This window comes from Lactuca serriola, chromosome 9, assembly GCF_051521515.1.
Source record: "Lactuca serriola cultivar US96UC23 chromosome 9, Lser_US96UC23_V15, whole genome shotgun sequence".
Taxonomy (NCBI): Eukaryota; Viridiplantae; Streptophyta; class Magnoliopsida; order Asterales; family Asteraceae; genus Lactuca; species Lactuca serriola.
Genome location: NC_136416.1, coordinates 105,353,519 through 105,373,476, shown reverse-complemented (window position 1 = coordinate 105,373,476; position 19,958 = coordinate 105,353,519). Strand labels below are relative to the sequence as shown.

Sequence of the window (19,958 nt, the reverse complement as noted above, 5' to 3'; positions counted from 1 at the left end):
AATATTAAAAGGACAACAAACCCAATCGGATCAATTACAATTGCCCAAATTACCCCTATAATTTATCCAATTGAACAATTGAACAACATGGTTATAATGTAATCCACCTTTTTTGAGGGAGAGGTGAATGTCTTGTTTTTTTCCTCATTGCTGCCCCACAAGAAACATCCGCGAGTTTTCTCAATATCATTGATAATGAAATTCGGAGCTTTAAAAAGAGAAAAATAATAGAGGGGGAGACTTCCCAAGACAATAATTCGGAATTTGGATACCATGAAAGAGGGCAGATTGACAAGCCGATTTGATGACGACATTAAGACCTTCCATGGCCGAAATTAACAAGAACGGGAAAGCGGGTCCCCTTGACGAACCCCTTTTGGAATTTTAAACTCATTGGTCGGACAACCGTTAGTGAGAACAAAGGCTCTAGAGAAAGTAAGACATCCTCGAATACAAAAACGCCTCCGGTTTCCAAACCCCATTTGATAAAGAATCGAGTCAAAATAATGCCAGTTAACAGAGTTGAACGCTTTATTGAAGTTAGCCTTGAAGAAAAACTCTTTAAGAAAGAATCTCATTGACGATGAGTGGACCGTCCAAAATGTTTCAATTTTCGAGAAAACCAGTTTGAATAAATAGTGTATATGATGCTTAATGGTTTTACAAGAGTGGAGGCTAGCGGTGGCAAATCGGGTCATCGTGTTGTGTTTTTGTCTGACACGACACGACACAATGTATTTTTTTTAATTAAGACGAAAACGAACCGATTAAAAAATGACAAACATGACACGACACGACACGACAAAGATAAAATAAAATAAAAATTATTTATTTAATTAATACCTAATCATATATAACACGACAAACAAATGCTAAATCGTGTCAATTTCGTTTCGAATTTTGAATATGAACACGACACGACACGACGTCATGTTTTTTACATTGACACAAACACGACATGAACACAAATTCGAATTTCAATTTTGTCCCAATTTCGTTCCGTGTCGTGTTTTTTTTTCGTGTCGTGTCATCGATTGACACCGAGGCCGATGCATACAAATGTCATATCAACAATTACAAATCCGTTGATGGAACACTTTCAAGTACAATTATAGAGACCTCATAGATCTCCCTGAGTGCACTCAAAAAGCTTGTAATACCGAACAATAAAATAAGTTTTTTCACTTTAAAAAGACCATGAAAAAACTTTTGCTAAAAAAATAGATTTTTCATAAGTTCATCGACAGTTCGGTTCCTATATTAAACACATACATATTGCTTAACAAATACTCGGTAAAAAATCTAAACCAAATTAAGCTTTTTAAACCAAGTAATTAGTGAAATTTAAGCATGATTAGAGCAACAAAATTACACCAGTCAAACTCCAACATTTCCACAACATGTAAACGAAAAAGACCGAAAGTTTTATTTAACTAAAAACTAGCAAAGATTACATCATAGATCTCGGGAAAGAGCCACACCACATAGAAATGGCCCTTTCCTAGTAGCATGGTTACACCGATGAACGCAAGGTACATTTACCTAAACGCCCTTCCTCAATTCGTTATTCTCCTTGCTCAAGTCATCAATCCGAGACTGAAGAATATTAATCATTGCTTGGGCCCGCATCACTTCGATCTTCAAAGTCTCCTTCTCCATTGAAACATTGAGAATCTCATTTTCCAAATTGCTAATGAACTTTAGGTACCCCGGGGGCACGGATTTCTCAAGGGTAGAAGCGTCAAATGACTTTGGGGTGGTGGGATGATGAGTTTCTTTAAGTAAAGGGAACTCAACAAGTGTTGTTGTTGTTGTTCTTGGATCTTGACTTGTTGTGGTTGAATCTTCAGAACCATTTGCATTGTTGGAGTTTGGATCACTTGGCTTTAATCTTTTGTTGTGAAAGAGGGAGAATGTTTCGAGTTTGGGTTCTGAATTTGAAGGAGAGTCTTGTGATCTTTCCCTTTTGCACACAAAGGGAATTGTTTTGGGATTATTCTGAAAAAATAGATTGGTTTCATTAATCAAGAACATAAAAGATTTCAACTTTATGATTAAAGGAAAGAAAAGACTCATCACCCAGAGATTATAAAGCAGTTAGTTTGAGTAAGATGTGATTTTTTAGAACGAAACATTTTGTACTAACATTTGGCATGTACTTGACTAATGTTATGAAGTCATTGTACTTTGAAAAAGTGTCATTTAGTTGAAAACTATTTAATTTTCTTGAGTCAACTCATAAACATTTTGGTATTTTAGGAAAATACTAAATCATTTGCAAAGTTTTTTAGTTTAAAATTAACCAAATACGAATACTAAATCAAGGGTTCGAGACAGTTTGAGAGTTTCAATTCCGATCTGGATTGGGCTCTTCGCCAACTACCTAGTGCGCCCCCTGTATACCTAATTTACATCTCACATAATGTTCTTACATCAGGGTGGTGTGGGCTAAGTTGCCTTGTAATCTTTTGAGTTCTTATAATACAAGTTCTCTTTCGTTTGTAGTAATTCTCAAACTTTAGTCTCTTGCTTTCTAAGTCGTTAGTACATCTCAGAGAAGTGTAACAAGCCTACTCAGAGGTTGCTATAAAAAATAACCTTTTGTAGAAACAAGGTGCAATTACGTAAACACACACACACACATACCTCTACAATTTCATTTCTTTCTACACAAGTTTCATCCTCGGGAACAAAGTGGGCGGCATCGACATCGGCATCGGCATCATGATTCCATTCCTCCTCCACAAACGGTGCATAACGGTCTCCATTTGGTGGTCCTAAACCACTCTTCTGAAAAATTCTGCAAAGCACAAACGCATCCTTTTTTTCCCCCAAAAACAACAACACGTATTCCTTTCAGTCGAAGATTCCAATACCAAATACGTATTTAGAAACTACAATTCATCACGTGTGATTCAAACCTGTGCAACTCCGGCTCTTTGTAATTCTTGATCCAAAAGTCTATATTCATGCATTACCCAATTCGTCCGCTTCCCATCTGGGGCCCGCCCACTATGGAAAACTAATGTTTTCTTCATTCCGATTGTCTCCGACTTGTGCCGGACTGCCCGGTCCTTCCCGGTCGCCTTCCAATACCCCTGCCCGGTTGCCCGATTCAATCGACAACCGTTGCCATACTTTCTATCCACCGGGCTGAAAAAGTACCATTCTAGGTCTCTTGAATTCCATGGAGAAAAGTCTACAAAATCACAACACACAAAAGACAGTATATGACATGACATGACAAAACAAATTGTACTACAAATTGTACTGTGTTTGACATGCATCGGATTGGGACATGCATCGGATTGGGACTGTGACTTATGACAATCAGAAAAGACGCAAATACCCTCCTCACCAAAATGATCCTAGATCAGCTTGTCTCACCCAAAAAGAACACACACATTACGCATACACACTTGGGGCATAAAATAAGTTGGGTAATTTAAAGTAAATAAAAAAAGTGAAAAAAGCTTTATTCTAAAGTAATCAGAAAATGGTGAAATTTGTCGGATTTCCAATACAACATTGCTGAAAAGTCAAGATTTTTATGCTCTTTTGAAAAATCGCAAACACTTAGACAACTCAATTAGACAAAAAATTGTCTTGTGGTAAACTCGCTCCTTCATTTCTAGGGAACTTTTAACTTTTTTGTAGAGATTATCCATTTTTTCAAGCTTCGATCTTTCCAAGAAAGATAATAATTTACAATTTAAGTGACTACACAATGTCATACGAAAGTTCCCATCTTTAATACCATTTTGCAGAAATCTAAAGTGATTGGAGACGCTAGAGTTCTTGAATCTAAATCGCAGAATTAGCTCATTGAATTAGGTAGGATGGATGCATAAACGGGTAGATTATGGTGTTGTAAAATATAAACTTCCCAACCAATTTTATCAAAATTGTAATCGAGGGAATTTCAAGAAAAATTGGTAATTAAATGAAATGATGAACACAGATATGAAAAGCACAAATTCATCAAACCCAGAAAGATTTATATATACCGGCAAGTTCCCAGGGTTCGGATTTGTAGACATCGATTTCTGACACAGCTTGAAATCGAAAGGGCTTCCCACAAACCTTACGCCTCAGATAATACCTCACAAGCTCTTCGTCAGTCGGATGAAACCGAAATCCAGGAGCAAGAGAGGTCGGCGGCGGCGGCGGAGGTGGTGGTGGTGGTGGCGCTACGACCATCAATTCATGACCCATATCGATCTGGAAGATAAATTGCAGTTGTTGGTGTTCCTCTTTTGGGATGAAAAGACTAAAAAGCAGAGGGATTGATGAAAAGCTTAAGAAGAAGCCATTAAAGTTAGGATTGTAGGTGAAGCAAGTAACCCACACCAACAGTGAACAAGAGAGAGAGAGAGAGAGATGTTTGCCCGTGGGTTAAGAAACCCCCGATGACTGGATACTTGCTTGACACGAAAATCAAGAAGAAGCTATATGTACGTAATTGTGTATATATAGGTGTGTGGTTGTGTTCATCTTTACTTCTTTGGTGGGTTTTTCCTTTTTGTTCTTGTTTTTTTTGTGGTTTAGATATATTTTTTTTATTGTTGTTTGGCGAGTTTGGGTCATTTAAGTTGTTTGGATTTGGATATCATCAATCCACTATTTAAATTCTTATTTGATTTAATTAGAGATTATTTACTATAACGATATATAAACTTTGAATTTAGATTTTGGTTACTCCGATTATCGAACTAACAAAATACTAACTGAACATTATTAGTTAGTGGAAGTGGATTACATAAAAATTTGGAATTCACACTTGGGTTGACTTGGCTTATTTGGATTAGAGTATTCTTAACATACAATATACACAGATTAGGGACTTCCATTTAATTCCATTTAATATGGTTCACTTTATCATAGTAATTAAGCTACGTCACATACAAAATAGAAAAATATTTTAAGAGATTACAGATGTTCCTTGTAGTTTGGTTGGATTCTTAGTTTTGGCCTATAAGTTTAAAATTTGATAGATTTGTAGTTTGTGAAAATTGTACTGTAGATCTTTGGTCCATATAAAAAGACTAAGGTCCCGTTTGATAGTTTATGCCTGGTAAAGTGCTGTCTGGGAAAATTTTCTGACTGGGAAAGAAACCATGTTGTTTGATTGTACATCTGATTGACTGTGCTGAATGATGAAAAAAAGTAATAATTCAATAATTTTTTTTTAAAAAAAAGTTATTTAAAAAAATTAATAATCCAATAAAGAAAGAAAGAGGCGGCGTTTGGCGTATAATTGTCTTTCCAACCCATTCAGCCAGAAAGATATGATTTTAGGGCTTTCTGGGAAAGACATATCTTACCGGGAAAGACCCCTTCTTTTGTGCAAATCAAACAGTCTTTCCGATCCATTTAGCCAGAAAGATCTGTTTGGACCTGGAAAGATGCGTATCAAACGGGGACCTAAATTACTCTTTCTTTCTTTTTTATTTTTGACAAAACTATAAAATTGATCATTGTTGTTTTCCAAAAACTACGGATAAGGTTCAAAAAGTTTCAAACTTGCATGGAATGTTCAAAACCAAAAAATTTCCATGGTTTTAGTCTAAAAATTAAGAATTTTTTATGGTTTTGGTCCATGGAACACTTAAATTGAATGTATTGCCCTTTTAATTTTTTTCTTTATTTTTTTTTAATTTGTAAATAATAATTAAAAAAAATATCTTGGCCCACCTGTAACACTCTAAAAATTTCAACAAATTTAAACTTTTTCAAAAACAACTCAGTTTCATTAAGTTATTACAAAAAGGTTTTCAATACAATTATTATCATAGTCTTCCCAGAAACACATCAAAAACATAATCATGAGGAGTGGTACGATCACGCCTTTGCCTTGTCACGGTCTCCTGAAGAACCTGAAAAACATTAAACCACAACTGTAAGCCCGAAAGCTTAGTGAGATACCCCCAAAATACCAACCACATACAAACATAACCATATCATATAACCGATACAGAACGGCCATGCACTTCGGGTCTACTGTGTGACTGGTCCGATGCATCGGCCAACAGTCCACCTGGTCCACCCTCCGAGTCTAGCCATATACATCGAGTCTACAGTGTGATTGGTTCGCCCGCACCGGGCCTTCAATCCACCTGGTCCACCCTCTGAGTCTACAGTATGACTGGTCCGCCCGCACTGGGCCTTCAGTCGGCCCGGTCCACTCTCCGAGCCTCGGCACGTCTGGTCCACCCTCTTGGGGCCTGCAGCCTATCCGGACCGCTTGTTGGGCCTTCGGGATAACCGGTCCGCCCTGGGTATGTTGGCCTACAGCATGAAGCAGGACCCGCCTCAACCCAACCCCAGTCCAACAACCATGTGCACATAAACATTCAATTATATAACAATTCACATTCAGTCAAGCCCATCACATAACATAATGATGGAACCTCGTTCCCCGTTTGACCTCGCTTGTGCTGTGGTTAGGTTCTTCCTGGTTATTTGGTTACTACTGCAAGATCATAGAGAATAAAGGTTGTCAGCCGCTTTCTGGGAGGAGCTCCCGGAAGAACGCTCTGATGGTCAAGTTAGAGGATGATTTAGGGTTTGTGTATGTATTCTCTAGAATGGACAGAGAACTTACCTCGCTAGTCTGAGAATGCATCCTTTTATTCCTAGCGCCTCTGTCTGGTACGTACCAGACATGATCGCTTTTCTGGGGAGACAGGATCAGAGGCGCTGATTGGATGGTCATGTGCCTTCCACTGCTAGAGCGCCCTCATTGGCTCTAACAGTAATGCTCTGATCCCACTTTTTGTCTCATAACCGTATCTTTTGTCTTGGAGCACAGAGCGTCACTTGGCGGGCGCGAGCCTTCTGCCCGGGCGTTCTGCTCCCGGGGGCGCCAGCGGGCGCTGAGCCTGGCTGGTGTGCCCGACTTTAAGGCTTGGACGCGACTCCGTTGTGCTGCCCTAGGCACACCATCACATAACATCATCCTAACCAGGATACCGACCTAACCGGTCACTAGCATAGCATCATCCTATATACCAGGATACCGACCTTAACCAGGTCTCTAACATATTCCATCCTAACTACCAGGATGCAAATATAGAAAAGCAACAACATAACAACGATACCCGGATTACAATCCGATAATGGGCCGACCTTGGTGCCTTAGACCCTGTTGATATAGTGAGGGTAACTCACCTCGCAACTGCCGACTGAAAAGATAAGACCAAGATGCTCCGATCACTAACACGATCTCCACCACTAGCCAACACCAACAATGAACTCAAAACAAAAGCCAACAATTACCAAAATGCCCATGGAAGTCAATGTTGGATTAGTGTCTAAGCCCGTAACCATATTTGGTAAACACTTGACCAGATTGTGCATGGTCCTTTTGGGTTGCCTTCACCAAAGCAACTTGACTGGATAAATAAATAGAGGAAGAGTTTATTATGATTTATTAATATGTTATAAGAATAATATATTAAAGGAGAAATCATATTTGTTTAATTAATATTGGTCAATAATTAATTAGGAATTAATTTTGTGATCAAGTGTAATTAATTAAACTAGAGGGGCTGAATTGTAATTATGTGATAGTTGCAAATAGGGCAATGGTTATACTTGTTAAAGGATGGAAGAATTCAAGGATAACGATATCCTTAAAATCGTCCAAGTTTTAAGAGATAAGGGTTTTCAAGGCTTATCTTGTGGTTGCTTGGTGGGCAAGTAACTGGATAAGGATAAGGACTGAAACCCTAATCCCAACCCTATATAAAGACCCCTAAGGCCTTAGGATTTCGTCTAATTGATCCCTAGAGCATCTAAGGATGATTTCTACCTCCTCCATTCTCTCTCTATAGCCTCTCCAATTGCTTGTGGTGTTTGTGAGCCATTAGAGGCACTACACTTGTGGTGCTTGCTTTCAAGGCTAAGGGTTTGAAGATTTAAGTTGTTATTGCAATATAACAACAAGAGGTATGTGATCTAACCTTATATATGAATTTCGAAAATAGCATGCTACATTAGGGTTTTATCCATGTGTTCATAATGTTGTGTATCTAATAGTGAAATCATAGATCCAAATTAGGGTTGCATGCACACATAGGATTGTTTGTATAAAACCCATCAGTGGTATCAGAGCCTTTGGTTAACTTGTTTTCAATTAGTATTATTCAACTGTATGAACTTGAAAAATTAGGGTTTATAGCCAATAAACCCTAGGAGGCCATAGATTTCGAGATTAGGGTTTTCTAACCCCAATTTGCGAAAATCTTGAAAGGGTTTTTGAATCCTTTCCTTTTAATCCAAGATTTCGAAATCTAGGGTTTGCAAACCCTTAGATTTCGAGATTAGCCTCCTTACCCAAGATAAGATCCTAATTTTTAGGGATTTAGATAATCCCATATCTTGTAATTATCTTTTAATGGTTAAATATGGTAATTAAAGATTTTGAATTATCCCCTCCCATTATTTTCGAAATTTAGAGGGATAAAAAGGATTATGATAAGTTAATTGTTTAAATGGTAATTATCCTCATGATTTAGATAATCCCTTATGATTTAATAATTTAAATTAATAGTTTAATTTGTGATAATTATTAAATCAAGAGTTTTAATACTTAAAATTTTAATTTAAATGGTATTAAATTTCGAAAATTTTAAATTGAAGATTAAAACCCTAGTATTTTTGAAATGTTTAAAATACACCATATACTATTATATTATTACAAGCTTAATAAATATATATGTATAATTAAAATGCCAGTCTTACCGTTAGTAGGCCTCATTCACGAAGCCGGTCTATAAGGTGGGTATAAGGTTGCTTCCGATAAAATGGCGCTTAATGGGTGTACACTCACACCCACCGCTTGCTTGACTGGTGGAGGGTCGTTAGCCGAACGGGTAGGATAGGGCAATCCTCTCCTCATTAATAAGTATAATGAATCTATATAAAGTAACTAAACATTTTTTTTAATTCCCAATCCTAGTTACTTTAGGCAAAAGTGAAATTGATGCAACCCCATAAAATTACACTTTCCACCCTTGCTAAGAAGTTAGTGGAGCGCGTGTGGTTTACCGGCACACTAATTAGTTCTAAGCAAACGTGGTAAAGGGTGATTCATTGTTTGTCATAGTTCGATGGAGCGTGTGTGGTTTACCGGCACATCGAATAGGTGATTGTAACAATGAAGACACCATGTAGATTTTCATGGTTATTCACACCCACTCTGTGATCCTCGGCATCCCAGTCACAAACGAGAGGGGCATATCGAGATTTAAACATGCCATTGAAAGGTTCAATGAATCTCAAGAAAAATCTAGGAATTCTAAATACATTTAAAACTTAAGCCTATGTTTTTCATGGTGAAGAATTAGTGAATCGTCATTCACTTACCTCCAAATTATTTGCGTGTTGGATTACGACATCCCTTTTCTGATATGTAAATAATGTTGTTGGGTCCTAACCCTAATTTTTCATTTTGGGTGTTTAATTAGGGATTCAATTCTAATCAAACCTTGTCCTTTCTATTTGTAGATGTCTAACGCAAACAACGCTGCTGCTAGCTCATTCACGCTAATGAGCCTTTGTCAAAAAGTGACTTTCGATGGATCGAACTTTAGCGAATGGATAAGATACATTCGCACTATCGCACGTTACGAGGACAAAGAGTATGTTCTCGATGAGAAGCTCGAGAAGATCAATCCGGAAACTGCTACTCCCGAAGAGATGGCTGTCTTTGAGACCCATGAGCGTGATGCAACGAAAGTTCATTGCATCATGGTAGCCACAATGAACTCCGAATTCCAAAAGTCCTATGAGGACATGTATCCCTATGAAATGCATAAAGACTTGATGGAGAGATATCACCAAAGCATGAGGAAAGAGCGCTATGAGATCATTACGAATATGATCACTGCTAAAATGGGAAGTGGAGAGTCTCTAACCGTGCTCTTGCAAAAGATGCAAAGGTATGTTGATCGTCTTCGCAAGTTGAATGTCAACTTTGGGGAAGATTTGGCTATCGACATTTTTCTTCACTCCTTGCCCTCATGCTACAACCAATTTAGGATGACCTACCATATGAACAAGGAAGAAGTCACCCTAAGCAAACTCCAAGGGCTCCTAAGGACTGCTGAGAGCAACCTTAAGGACAAGTCTATTGCACCAACTCCTAATCCATCCGCTGCTCCTGTTTTGGCTATAGGGTAAGGAAGGGGCAAGAAGAGGAAGGCTCCGTCAAAGAGCCACCGCAAGGGAAAGTCCCAAGATGGTTCCTCTTCTAGTGGGACCAAGGTTGATCCTGCTAAGCCCAACCCTAACCCAAAGGAGGCAGAGTGCCATCATTGCCATAAAATAGGGCATTGGAAGAGAAGCTGCCCAGAATATCTGCAAGCCATCAAGGATGGAAAGATCAAGCCATCTTATGCAGGTATATACACAATTAAATCTAATGATTCATCTCATGCTATTTCTTGGGTTCTTGATATAGGATGTGGTTACCACATTTGTTCTGATTTGCAGGGACTAGGAAGAAATAGGGATGTGGAGCCTGGAAGAATAAATCTAATCATGGGGAACAAAAGAACGTCGGCTGTTACCAAGATTGGAGTGTATTCTTTAGTGCTTAGTAATGGATTGAATTTAGATCTAAATAATTGTTGCTACTCGCCAGATATGGCAAGAAACATCATTTCTTTTCATGGTTTATTTAGACAAGGATTTAGATATTCGTTTAATAATGAGAATGGTTCTATTTATGCTTATCTAAATGGTGTTTTATATTTTGAAGTAATGCCTTGTAATGGAATTTATGAAACTGTTATGGTTGTAGATAACCTAGGAAATGATGTGTTGTATATGGATTCTTCAAATAGTATGGATAAAGCATCTTTGTGGCATTGTCGTCTTGGACATGTCAACAAGAAGCGCATAGCCCAACTCCAAAAGGATGGAGTGTTGGAGTCATTCGACCTTAGGGAAGATAACACGTGCGAATCTTGTTTACTTGGAAAGATGACCAAGTCACCCTTCACTGGCACTTGTGAGAGGGGTGAAGGTTTATTGGATCTCATACATACCGATGTATGTGGACCCTTTAGATCCACCACAAAGGATGGAAACCGCTTCTACACGACTTTCACCGATGATTATAGTAGATATGGATATATTTACTTAATCAAGCACAAGTCAGAAACGTTTGAAAAGTTCAAAGAATTCTAGCATGAAGTGGAGAATCAATTGGGCAGGAAAATCAAGATGCTTCGATCCGATCGAGGAAGAGAGTACCTAAGTCTTGAATTCCACGACTATCTCAAGGAATGTGGAATAGTTTCGCAATTAACGCCACCTAAGACACCGCAGTTGAATGGTGTGGCAGAAAGGTGTAATCGAACCTTGTTAGACATGGTTCGTTCTATGATGAGTCGTGCTTCACTACCTATCTCATTCTAGGGGTATGCCTTAGAGACTGCCGCCCATGTCCTTAACCGAGTCCCTACAAAGAAGGTAGCCAAAACACCTCACGAGATGTGGACAGGGGAAGCTCCGTCGTTGGCACATATTGAAGGTTTGGGGCTGTGAAGTTTTCGTAAGACGAGAGACTTATGACAAGCTCGAATCTCGTAGTGAGCGATGTATTTTCATCGGCTACCCGCAGAGATCCTTTGTATATCTCTTCTATAGACCGAGTGACAATGTTGTCTTCGTTGCGAGGAGAGGGGTTTTCCAAGAACGAGAACTCATAAGCCAAGGAGACAGTGGGAGGCAAATCAATCTTGAAGAGATTCAAGAATCGAGCGATGAAGGAACCTTTACCGCTGACGCTCAACCCGAGGAGGAAACTCCGGTTGAACCAATTGACGAGTCCTTACCTCTTAGACGTTCCGAAAGAGTTAGAGTTCAACCCCAGTTTTATGGTTTTCATATTACTACCGAAGGGGACACGTATATTAGTGATGGTACACTAATAAATCTAGACGAACCTAATAGCTATAAGGAAGCCATGGCAGGCCCATAGTCTGTAAAATGGAAGGAGGCGATGGACAGCGAGATTCAGTCCATGTATGAAAACCAAGTTTGGAATTTGGTTGACAATGTGCCCGGACGTAAGACGGTTGGGTGCAAATGGATCTTCAAGAAGAAGACCGACATGGATGGGAATGTGCACACGTATAAGGCACGACTGGTGGCGAAGGGATTTACTCAAACTCCCGGAGTTGACTATGATGAGACCTTCTCACCAGTTGCTAAGATAAAATCTATTAGGGTGATGCTAGCCATTGCTGCATTTCATGATTATGAGATGTGGCAAATGGATGTCAAGACCGCTTTCCTTAATGGGAAGTTGGCTGAGGATGTTTACATGGCTCAGCCAGAGGGTTTTGTCGATCCGAAGCATCCCAATAGAGTGTGCAAGCTTGAGAAGTCAATTTATGGACTTAAGCAAGCATCTCGCAGATGGAATCTTTGCTTTGATGAGAAAGTCAAAGAGTTTGGATTTGTACGAAGCAAAGATGAATCATGTGTATATGTCAAAGCCAGTGGGAGTATAGCTAGCTTCCTCGTTTTGTATGTCGATGACATACTGCTCATAGGAAACGACATCCTGACTCTGCAGGAGGTTAAGTCCTGGCTCGGGAAGTGCTTCGCTATGAAGGACCTCGGAGAGGCTTCCTATATTTTGGGAATAAGGATAGTGAGAGAGCGAAGTAAGAGACTAATAGGACTTACTCAGAATACTTACTTGGATAAGGTACTAAAACATTTTAGTATGGAAAACTCGAAGAAGGGAGAACTACCGATACAGAGTAATGCCAAGTTGAGTAAGACTCAAAGTCCGAGTACCGAAGCCGAGATAGCAGAGATGAGTCAAGTACCTTACGCTTCCGCAGTTGGCTCGATCATGTATGATATGACTTGTACTCGCCCTGATGTGGCCTTTTCCTTGAGTATGGTCAGTAGATATCAAGGGAACCCGGGCAAAGCTCATTGGATTGCGGTCAAGAATATACTTAAGTACCTTCGGAGGACCAAGGAATGGTTCTTAGTCCTCGGAGGGAGTGATGACTTGAAGGTGCGAGGGTATAGTGACGCCAGCTTCCAAACCGACAGGGACAACTACCATTCACAGTCGGGCTGGTTCTTTACCCTAAATGGAGGACCAATGACTTGGAAAAGTTCCAAGCAGGAAACTGTAGCTGATTCAACGTACGAATCAGAGTACATTGCAACGAGCAAAGCGTCAAAGGAGGCGATATGGTTGAAGAACTTCATTAGTAACCTTGGAGTTGTGCCTGCCATAAAGGAGCCTATGAAAATTTTCTGTGATAATGAAGGAGCGGTTGCCTTGACCAAGGAACCGAGGGATCATGGTAGATCTCGGCATATCGACAGAAAGTATCACTTTATTAGACATTGAGTAGAAGAAGGACACCTCGTGGTTAAGAGGATATCATTAGAAGATAACCCAGCAGATCCGCTTACGAAGGGACTGAGTAGGGTTAAGCACTTGCAGCATGCTAGGAGCATTGGGCTGAAGGATGATACTAGTTTAGATTAGATAGTTTTAGAAACATATAATAGATAAATGTAATTGACATTTGATGATTAAATAAAGGAGTATTATTTATAAGTAAAGTTACTGTCTTGTGTTAATTGTTTAACTATTGTTTCAATTTGCATGTTTTGACTTCCTAAATAATTGAGTTATTAAGAGTAATCGAATTATTCGAATGGTCCACAATCGTTCATATGTTGGAAGTAGGTATGAATAAAGATTGTCATGAATCGGTATGTAGAGTGTCTGAAAGGTATTAGACATAGCAAAGGTTTGCTGTAACATTCATGAGTGCTTATAAACAAGTTTTGAGCATTGGAATAAACTCGCGCTTGCTGGAATCACTTTATGGAATGTGACAAAAGTGATCGCAAGACGATAATATCATATGGTCTTAGAACCTAGATATATGGTTTATTATTTACTAATTGATTGTGCATTGATAATGCGAATCCGCATCAGTAAATTGATCTTATAAAACGCATTGTTGTGTATAGTTGATTAGTGGATAAGTAAATGCATATAAGTCGAAGTTTATCTGTTACTTTTATCCTAAGAGGGTAAAAGCGATATCACGGCCGCTCGATGATTTGATTTGACTTATGTGCCGGGCCCGGTCAGGACGGAATTGATGTGTTCAATTAAGTTCTATGTCAAATGAATCTGAGATCGAGAAACCTACTGCTGGACAATTAGTTCCATGAGATTGTCTGCACAATATGTAAACAGAGGACTATACGATCCCTTATCTAGAGGATAGGATACTGATGAGATCAGAGTTTGACAGCGTCTTTGAGAGCTACGATTGCTAATCGAGTTGTACGTTACATTTGTGGTTACTAGACTTATCCAAGTGGGAGACTGTTGGATTAGTGTCTAAGCTCGTAACCATATTTGGTAAATACTTGACCCGGTTGTGCATGGTCCTTTTGGGTTGCCTTCACCAAAGCAACTTGACTGGATAAATAAATAGAGGAAGAGTTTATTATGATTTATTAATATGTTATAAGAATAATATATTAAAGGAGAAATCATATTTGTTTAATTAATATTGGTCAATAATTAATTAGGAATTAATTTTGTGATCAAGTGTAATTAATTAAACTAGAGGGGCTGAATTGTAATTATGTGATAGTTGCAAATAGGGCAATGGTTATCCTTGTTAAAGGATGGAAGAATTCAAGGATAAGGATATCCTTAAAATCGTCCAAGTTCCAAGAGATAAGGGTTTTCAAGGCTTATCTTGTGGTTGCTTGGTGGGCAAGTAACTGGATAAGGATAAGGACTGAAACCCTAATCCCAACCCTATATAAAGACCCCTAAGGCCTTAGGATTTCGTCCAATTGATCCCTAGAGCATTTAAGGACGATTTCTACCTCCTCCCTTCTCTCTCTATAGCCTCTCCAATTGCTTGTGGTGTTTGTGAGCCATTAGAGGCACTACACTTGTGGTGCTTGCTTTCAAGACTAAGGGTTTGAAGATTTAAGTTGTTATTGCAATATAACAACAAGAGGTATGTGATCTAACCTTATATATGAATTTCGAAAATAGCATGCTACATTAGGGTTTTATCCATGTGTTCATAATGTTGTGTATCTAATAGTGAAAACATAGATCCAAATTAGGGTTGCATGCACACATAGGATTGTTTGTATAAAACCCATCAGTCAACTGGTCAACCCTTGGTCAAAGACAAAGTCAAAGTCATCCTCCTGACTGACTCTACTCACCGAGTCAACCCGATGACTCGTTGAGTCCCCATGCTCAGAACTTCCCCAATCCACGACTCAACTCGCCGAGTGACCCCGAGACTCGCTGAGTCCAACAACTCTGAGTCCCCTTGCACTCAACTCACCGAGTCTTCCCTTGACTCACCGATTCACGGCTCAACCAGAAGAAGGTTAGGAACTCACGACCAGACTCGCTGAGTCCAAGAACAGACTTGCCGAGTTCAAGGCAATCTTCAACCAACTCGCCGAGTTGTTCTTCCAACTCGTCGAGTTTCTGCCCACCTTCAAGCAACTCCTCGAGTACACCCATGTGACTCGCCGAGTGCCACAAGCTCTTAACCCATACAGAGGCTTTCCAAGCGATGCAGGGTCTCAAATCCATAGATCTACTCTTATATAAGCCATCCATCATGTAAAGTGGCAAACTTTACGTGAATCCAAGTAGATCTAGGCATTTTACACTCTAGGGTTTGGGTTTGGGACAAAAGGGCTTCATCAACCATTCTTGGGCAGCACCTTTACAACAAATAGGATCATTACAAGCTTGGATCTGAAGTTTCAACTTCATATCTAGCTTCTAAACTTGCAATTGAATCCACTCATGCCATATTCCCCAAAAATAGCAACTAAGAACAAATCAAGAAGAAGGAAACTCAAGGTAACAGATTGTTACCTCAGAAATGATCCAAAGGAAGAGTAGATTCTTGATCTACAATAATATCCAGATGCTAGCCTCGTAATCTTCAACCTTCCTCTTCTCAAGTCCTCTTCCCAAGCTCTAATTCTTCATCAATGGAGGATATACACGATTCTAGGGTTTTCTGGACTTCAAGGGAGGGTAAAGAGGTTGGGGAGAGGGTATAATGTCCTTTATATAGGGATCATCCTCCGAAATTAGGGTTTTCTCCACCCAACACCAACTCGCCGAGTCCAGCCGCCGACTCGCCGCGTTGGCCACTTAACACGCGACCAGAATCGCGACCCTACTCGCCGAGTCCACCCATGGACTCGCCGAGTTGCCCTTTCAAATTTACACTTTGAACCCTGAACTTGAACTTCTGAACTCGGGATGTTACAATTCTCCCCCACTTAAATTAGGCTTCGTCCTCGAAGCCTGCAGCAACACAACTCCAGAACTACTCTCGCAATGCACCACTTGGCATTAACCAGACCATGTTCCTCAAAACACAACCACTGAAACCCGAAACCCAACTTTCCTTCCCACGGTGTTCTGACCACCGCTTCAAGCCGGCCACCGGCCTCGTCCTCTGATAATCACACTTATCAACCAAGTACCATTCCATGATACTTCACTCGCTCCAAATCACGCCAATCACTTGACTCATTCGAGCTAAAAATAACCCTGAACCACCGGAATCCCGATCGGAGTCCAACTTTGTCCACTCGAGGTTGACAGAAGGACACATCCTTCAGTCTCAGAGCAACTCCCATGAGTTCTCCTCCGCAATCTCATACCCATGCCGGACTGGTTCTAACATTCTCGGGTTGGGAAAACCCAATGCACTGACGACACCTCCAAACATCCCCCATGATGAATTTCCACCCCATACATAATTCCTCGTTCAAAATCAAACTGGAAATCCAAGATTCCATCCCTGCATCCTTTCCGAGCCTCTTGGCTCTACACCCGCGGAATTCCTTCCGCGACCTCAGCATACATCCAACCCGGATGTGATTCCATACCACCGCCGCAACACATTGCTCAATATCCATAATTGGGAACGCCCCAATCATAACTCCGCACTACTGCTTTCACTTCTGTGAACTTACACTCCCTCTCGGAGCTACATTCCTTTCCCTTTCCTTACCAAGGAAATCCACTTGGCTGCCTTGACACTATCACAAGTGCCATGGTGCTCACCCAATACTACACCATTTCCTTATAGCATAACCGCTATCCCATGCACCACACATACTCTGAATCTGATCTCAAGGACTCTCGAGTCCATGCACTACCTTCCACTAATCGATGATCAATACCCGGGGCCAGACCCTCTGATGCTATCACATCATGACATACTCATTCCATTCCTCATACAGATCTATCAACACATGCAGAGTCTTCAGCATGACTGGACTGCCTTACCAGGCCTTCAGCCAATCTGGACCACTCTCAGAACCTTCAACAGGTTTGGACCGCCCTCCAGGGCCTTCAGCCTGTCTGGACCGTCCTCCGAGCCTTTGACCTGACTGGTACGCCCATCGGCCTTCAGTCTATCCGGACCGCTCAACTAGCATCCAACATCCCAAATTATCCCTCCAGGAAACTCTCCCATGCATACTGTTCTAGCCGTCTAGGGGCTCCGAACTCTGATTGCATCCTACATACCCAAACCCGGCCTGATCCCAGGCCTTCCACAATCAATCACCCTTCTCACAAAACCCTTGGTCTGTATCTTGCGCCGTCTGCCTGTCCCTTATTCATACCAGCCTACGCCCTTGGCTGACCGAACCGCTGCTGAATCCCAACAGTTAAACAACCTCTCATGCTTATCGATCTTCCGGAGAATTCTCCAATTCTCCCCCACTTAGAGCACTGACTATCAACCACCTGTCACCATCACCGACCTCCCTCGACAACCCTACACAACACCAAACCTTACGCGAACTGATTCCCACTAGAACGAGCAACCTTCACAAAATTACATAACAACACTGATCATCTCGGGCTCGAAAGAAAGCCGACCTTCAGCTAACCACTCCTCAGACTGCAGATGTTACCCGACATTCATACCAAAAGACAGGTTTCCCACTAATAATCCTCATGAATGATAACCAACGAAATTCCCAACACCAAACCCATAACCCTCAAGGAACAACGAATACAATACCAAAAATCACACAACGAGACTAGCAGATATATAGTACTCCAAAATAATCACAAGATAACAAGACATCAAGAAAGAAACATACCTGCAGTTGCATCCGGCACTGCCCTGACCTCCTCCGCTATAAGCTGAAAAGCACGACCCTGAGCCCTCGGGGGCTCCGCTCCACCCTGACCTCCACCCGTAATCCTCAAAGTGGCCGGTGCTGGAGCTTGCACCGGTCCTGCAGCAAGCTGTGGACAGTTGACCCTCAAGTGTCCAACCTGATGGCAATGATAACAAATCCTCAGATCCCGAACCGAGGTTGTCTTCCGACAATCCATTGCATAGTTCCCCTCCTTTCCGCACTTGCGGCATGCACCACCGGACCTACAAACTCCGATGTGACCCTTCCCACACTTCCCATAAGTGTGGCTGCTCTGATCTCCTAATTAGAATCAACGGTCTTGGACCTTTTCGGCGCTGGCTGCGACTGCACCGGAGCCTGCCTCTGCTCTCGCAACTGTAGCTCAATCTCCAACTCACGCCGCCTGGCGGCCTCCTGTAACTCCAACAAGGTCTCGCACCTCTGCGTAGACACAAACTGCCTGATATCCCTCTTGAGCATACTCATATATCGGGACATCTGAGCCTGCTCTGAAGCGAACTCAGGGCAAAACATCGCCCTCTCAGTGAACATCCTGGTGATCTCCATCACCGACTCCGAACCCTGCTTCAGCTCCAGGAACTCCTGAGCCAATCTTTCCCTCTCTACTCAAAGAACATAGCGAGTGCTGAACATCTCTCTAAACTGATCCCAAGATACCGCAGCTCGCTGCGCATCATAATACGATCCCGTGGTCAACCTCCACTAATCCTTCACCCCGAGCCTCAAAAGGTTCAGAGCGCACCTCACCCTCTAATCAGCAGTGCATGAACACATGAAGAAACACCCCTCCACGTCTGACAACCATCTCATAGCAACAATCGGGTCCTGAACTCCATTGAAGGTAGGGGGCTTCGTATTATCGAAGTCCTGATACAGAAAACCTGTACCGGCTCCTCCCTCTGCCGCTGCTACAGCTGCTGTAGCTGCCACGGCAGCCGTCTCTGTAAGAGCTGCATAACGCTTATTAAAATACTCGACCATGGCGGTCTTGATTGACCCAAACAGTTCCGGCAACTCGGACCGGAACAACGCAACAACCTCATCATGCAGGATCTCACGAATCCTAGCATCCAACTCGCCTGTGCTCATCCGACCAATAACCTCGGGCGGTGCTGACCCACCCTGACCGCCCTCTCCTGCTCCCGATCCTGACCCGGATCCGCTCCCAGCATGCCTCGTAACCACCATACTGAAAAACATCGCAAGATCTTAGATACTTCCCACTATCTCGAGAACCAACCCCCAACCCAACCCTAGAGGTCATGGTTTCTTTGATACGTGTATGGGTCCTGTTCTTTCAGTAGTACGGGCCCATACTACCTTCCACACCTACCCATATTTGTATCAAGTATTACCACAACACCCTAGTGAAAAACATACATAACAAGCACTCAACCCTCACTCCTAGAGGAACACCGGAAATCTCCCACAGAAGAACCCTAGGCTAGCAGGCATCATAAATCAGGCAACATTTTCATGAAATCCCGAAGATCCCTAGCCTATTACTAGCATGCTATTCTAACATAGCCCAAAAACAAATATCATGTATGGTATTTTGGGGTTACTTACTGGCTCCGGCTGATCGTACCTCCGCATCCTCCTTTACTCATTTTGAAAACCATTTTAAATTCTCTTTTGAAAGCTCTCCTTGATTTGAGACTGGATTCACACGAATGTTCCTCCAATTCACTCAAACCAAG

At 41.3% G+C, this 19,958-nt stretch overlaps 1 protein-coding gene across 1 annotated transcript; it reads right to left on the bottom strand.

The window, feature by feature from the left end:
* Positions 1-1,334: 1,334 nt before the first annotated feature.
* Positions 1,335-4,469, bottom strand: LOC145072873 (NAC domain containing protein 50-like). Its single transcript, XM_079019358.1, has 4 exons — positions 4,008-4,469; positions 2,922-3,199; positions 2,647-2,820; positions 1,335-1,998 (listed from the first exon to the last, which is right to left on the bottom strand). The coding sequence occupies exons 1-4, from the start codon at positions 4,213-4,215 to the stop codon at positions 1,543-1,545; spliced, it is 1,116 nt and encodes a 371-aa protein (XP_078875484.1). The 5' UTR covers positions 4,216-4,469; the 3' UTR covers positions 1,335-1,542.
* Positions 4,470-19,958: the final 15,489 nt, after the last annotated feature.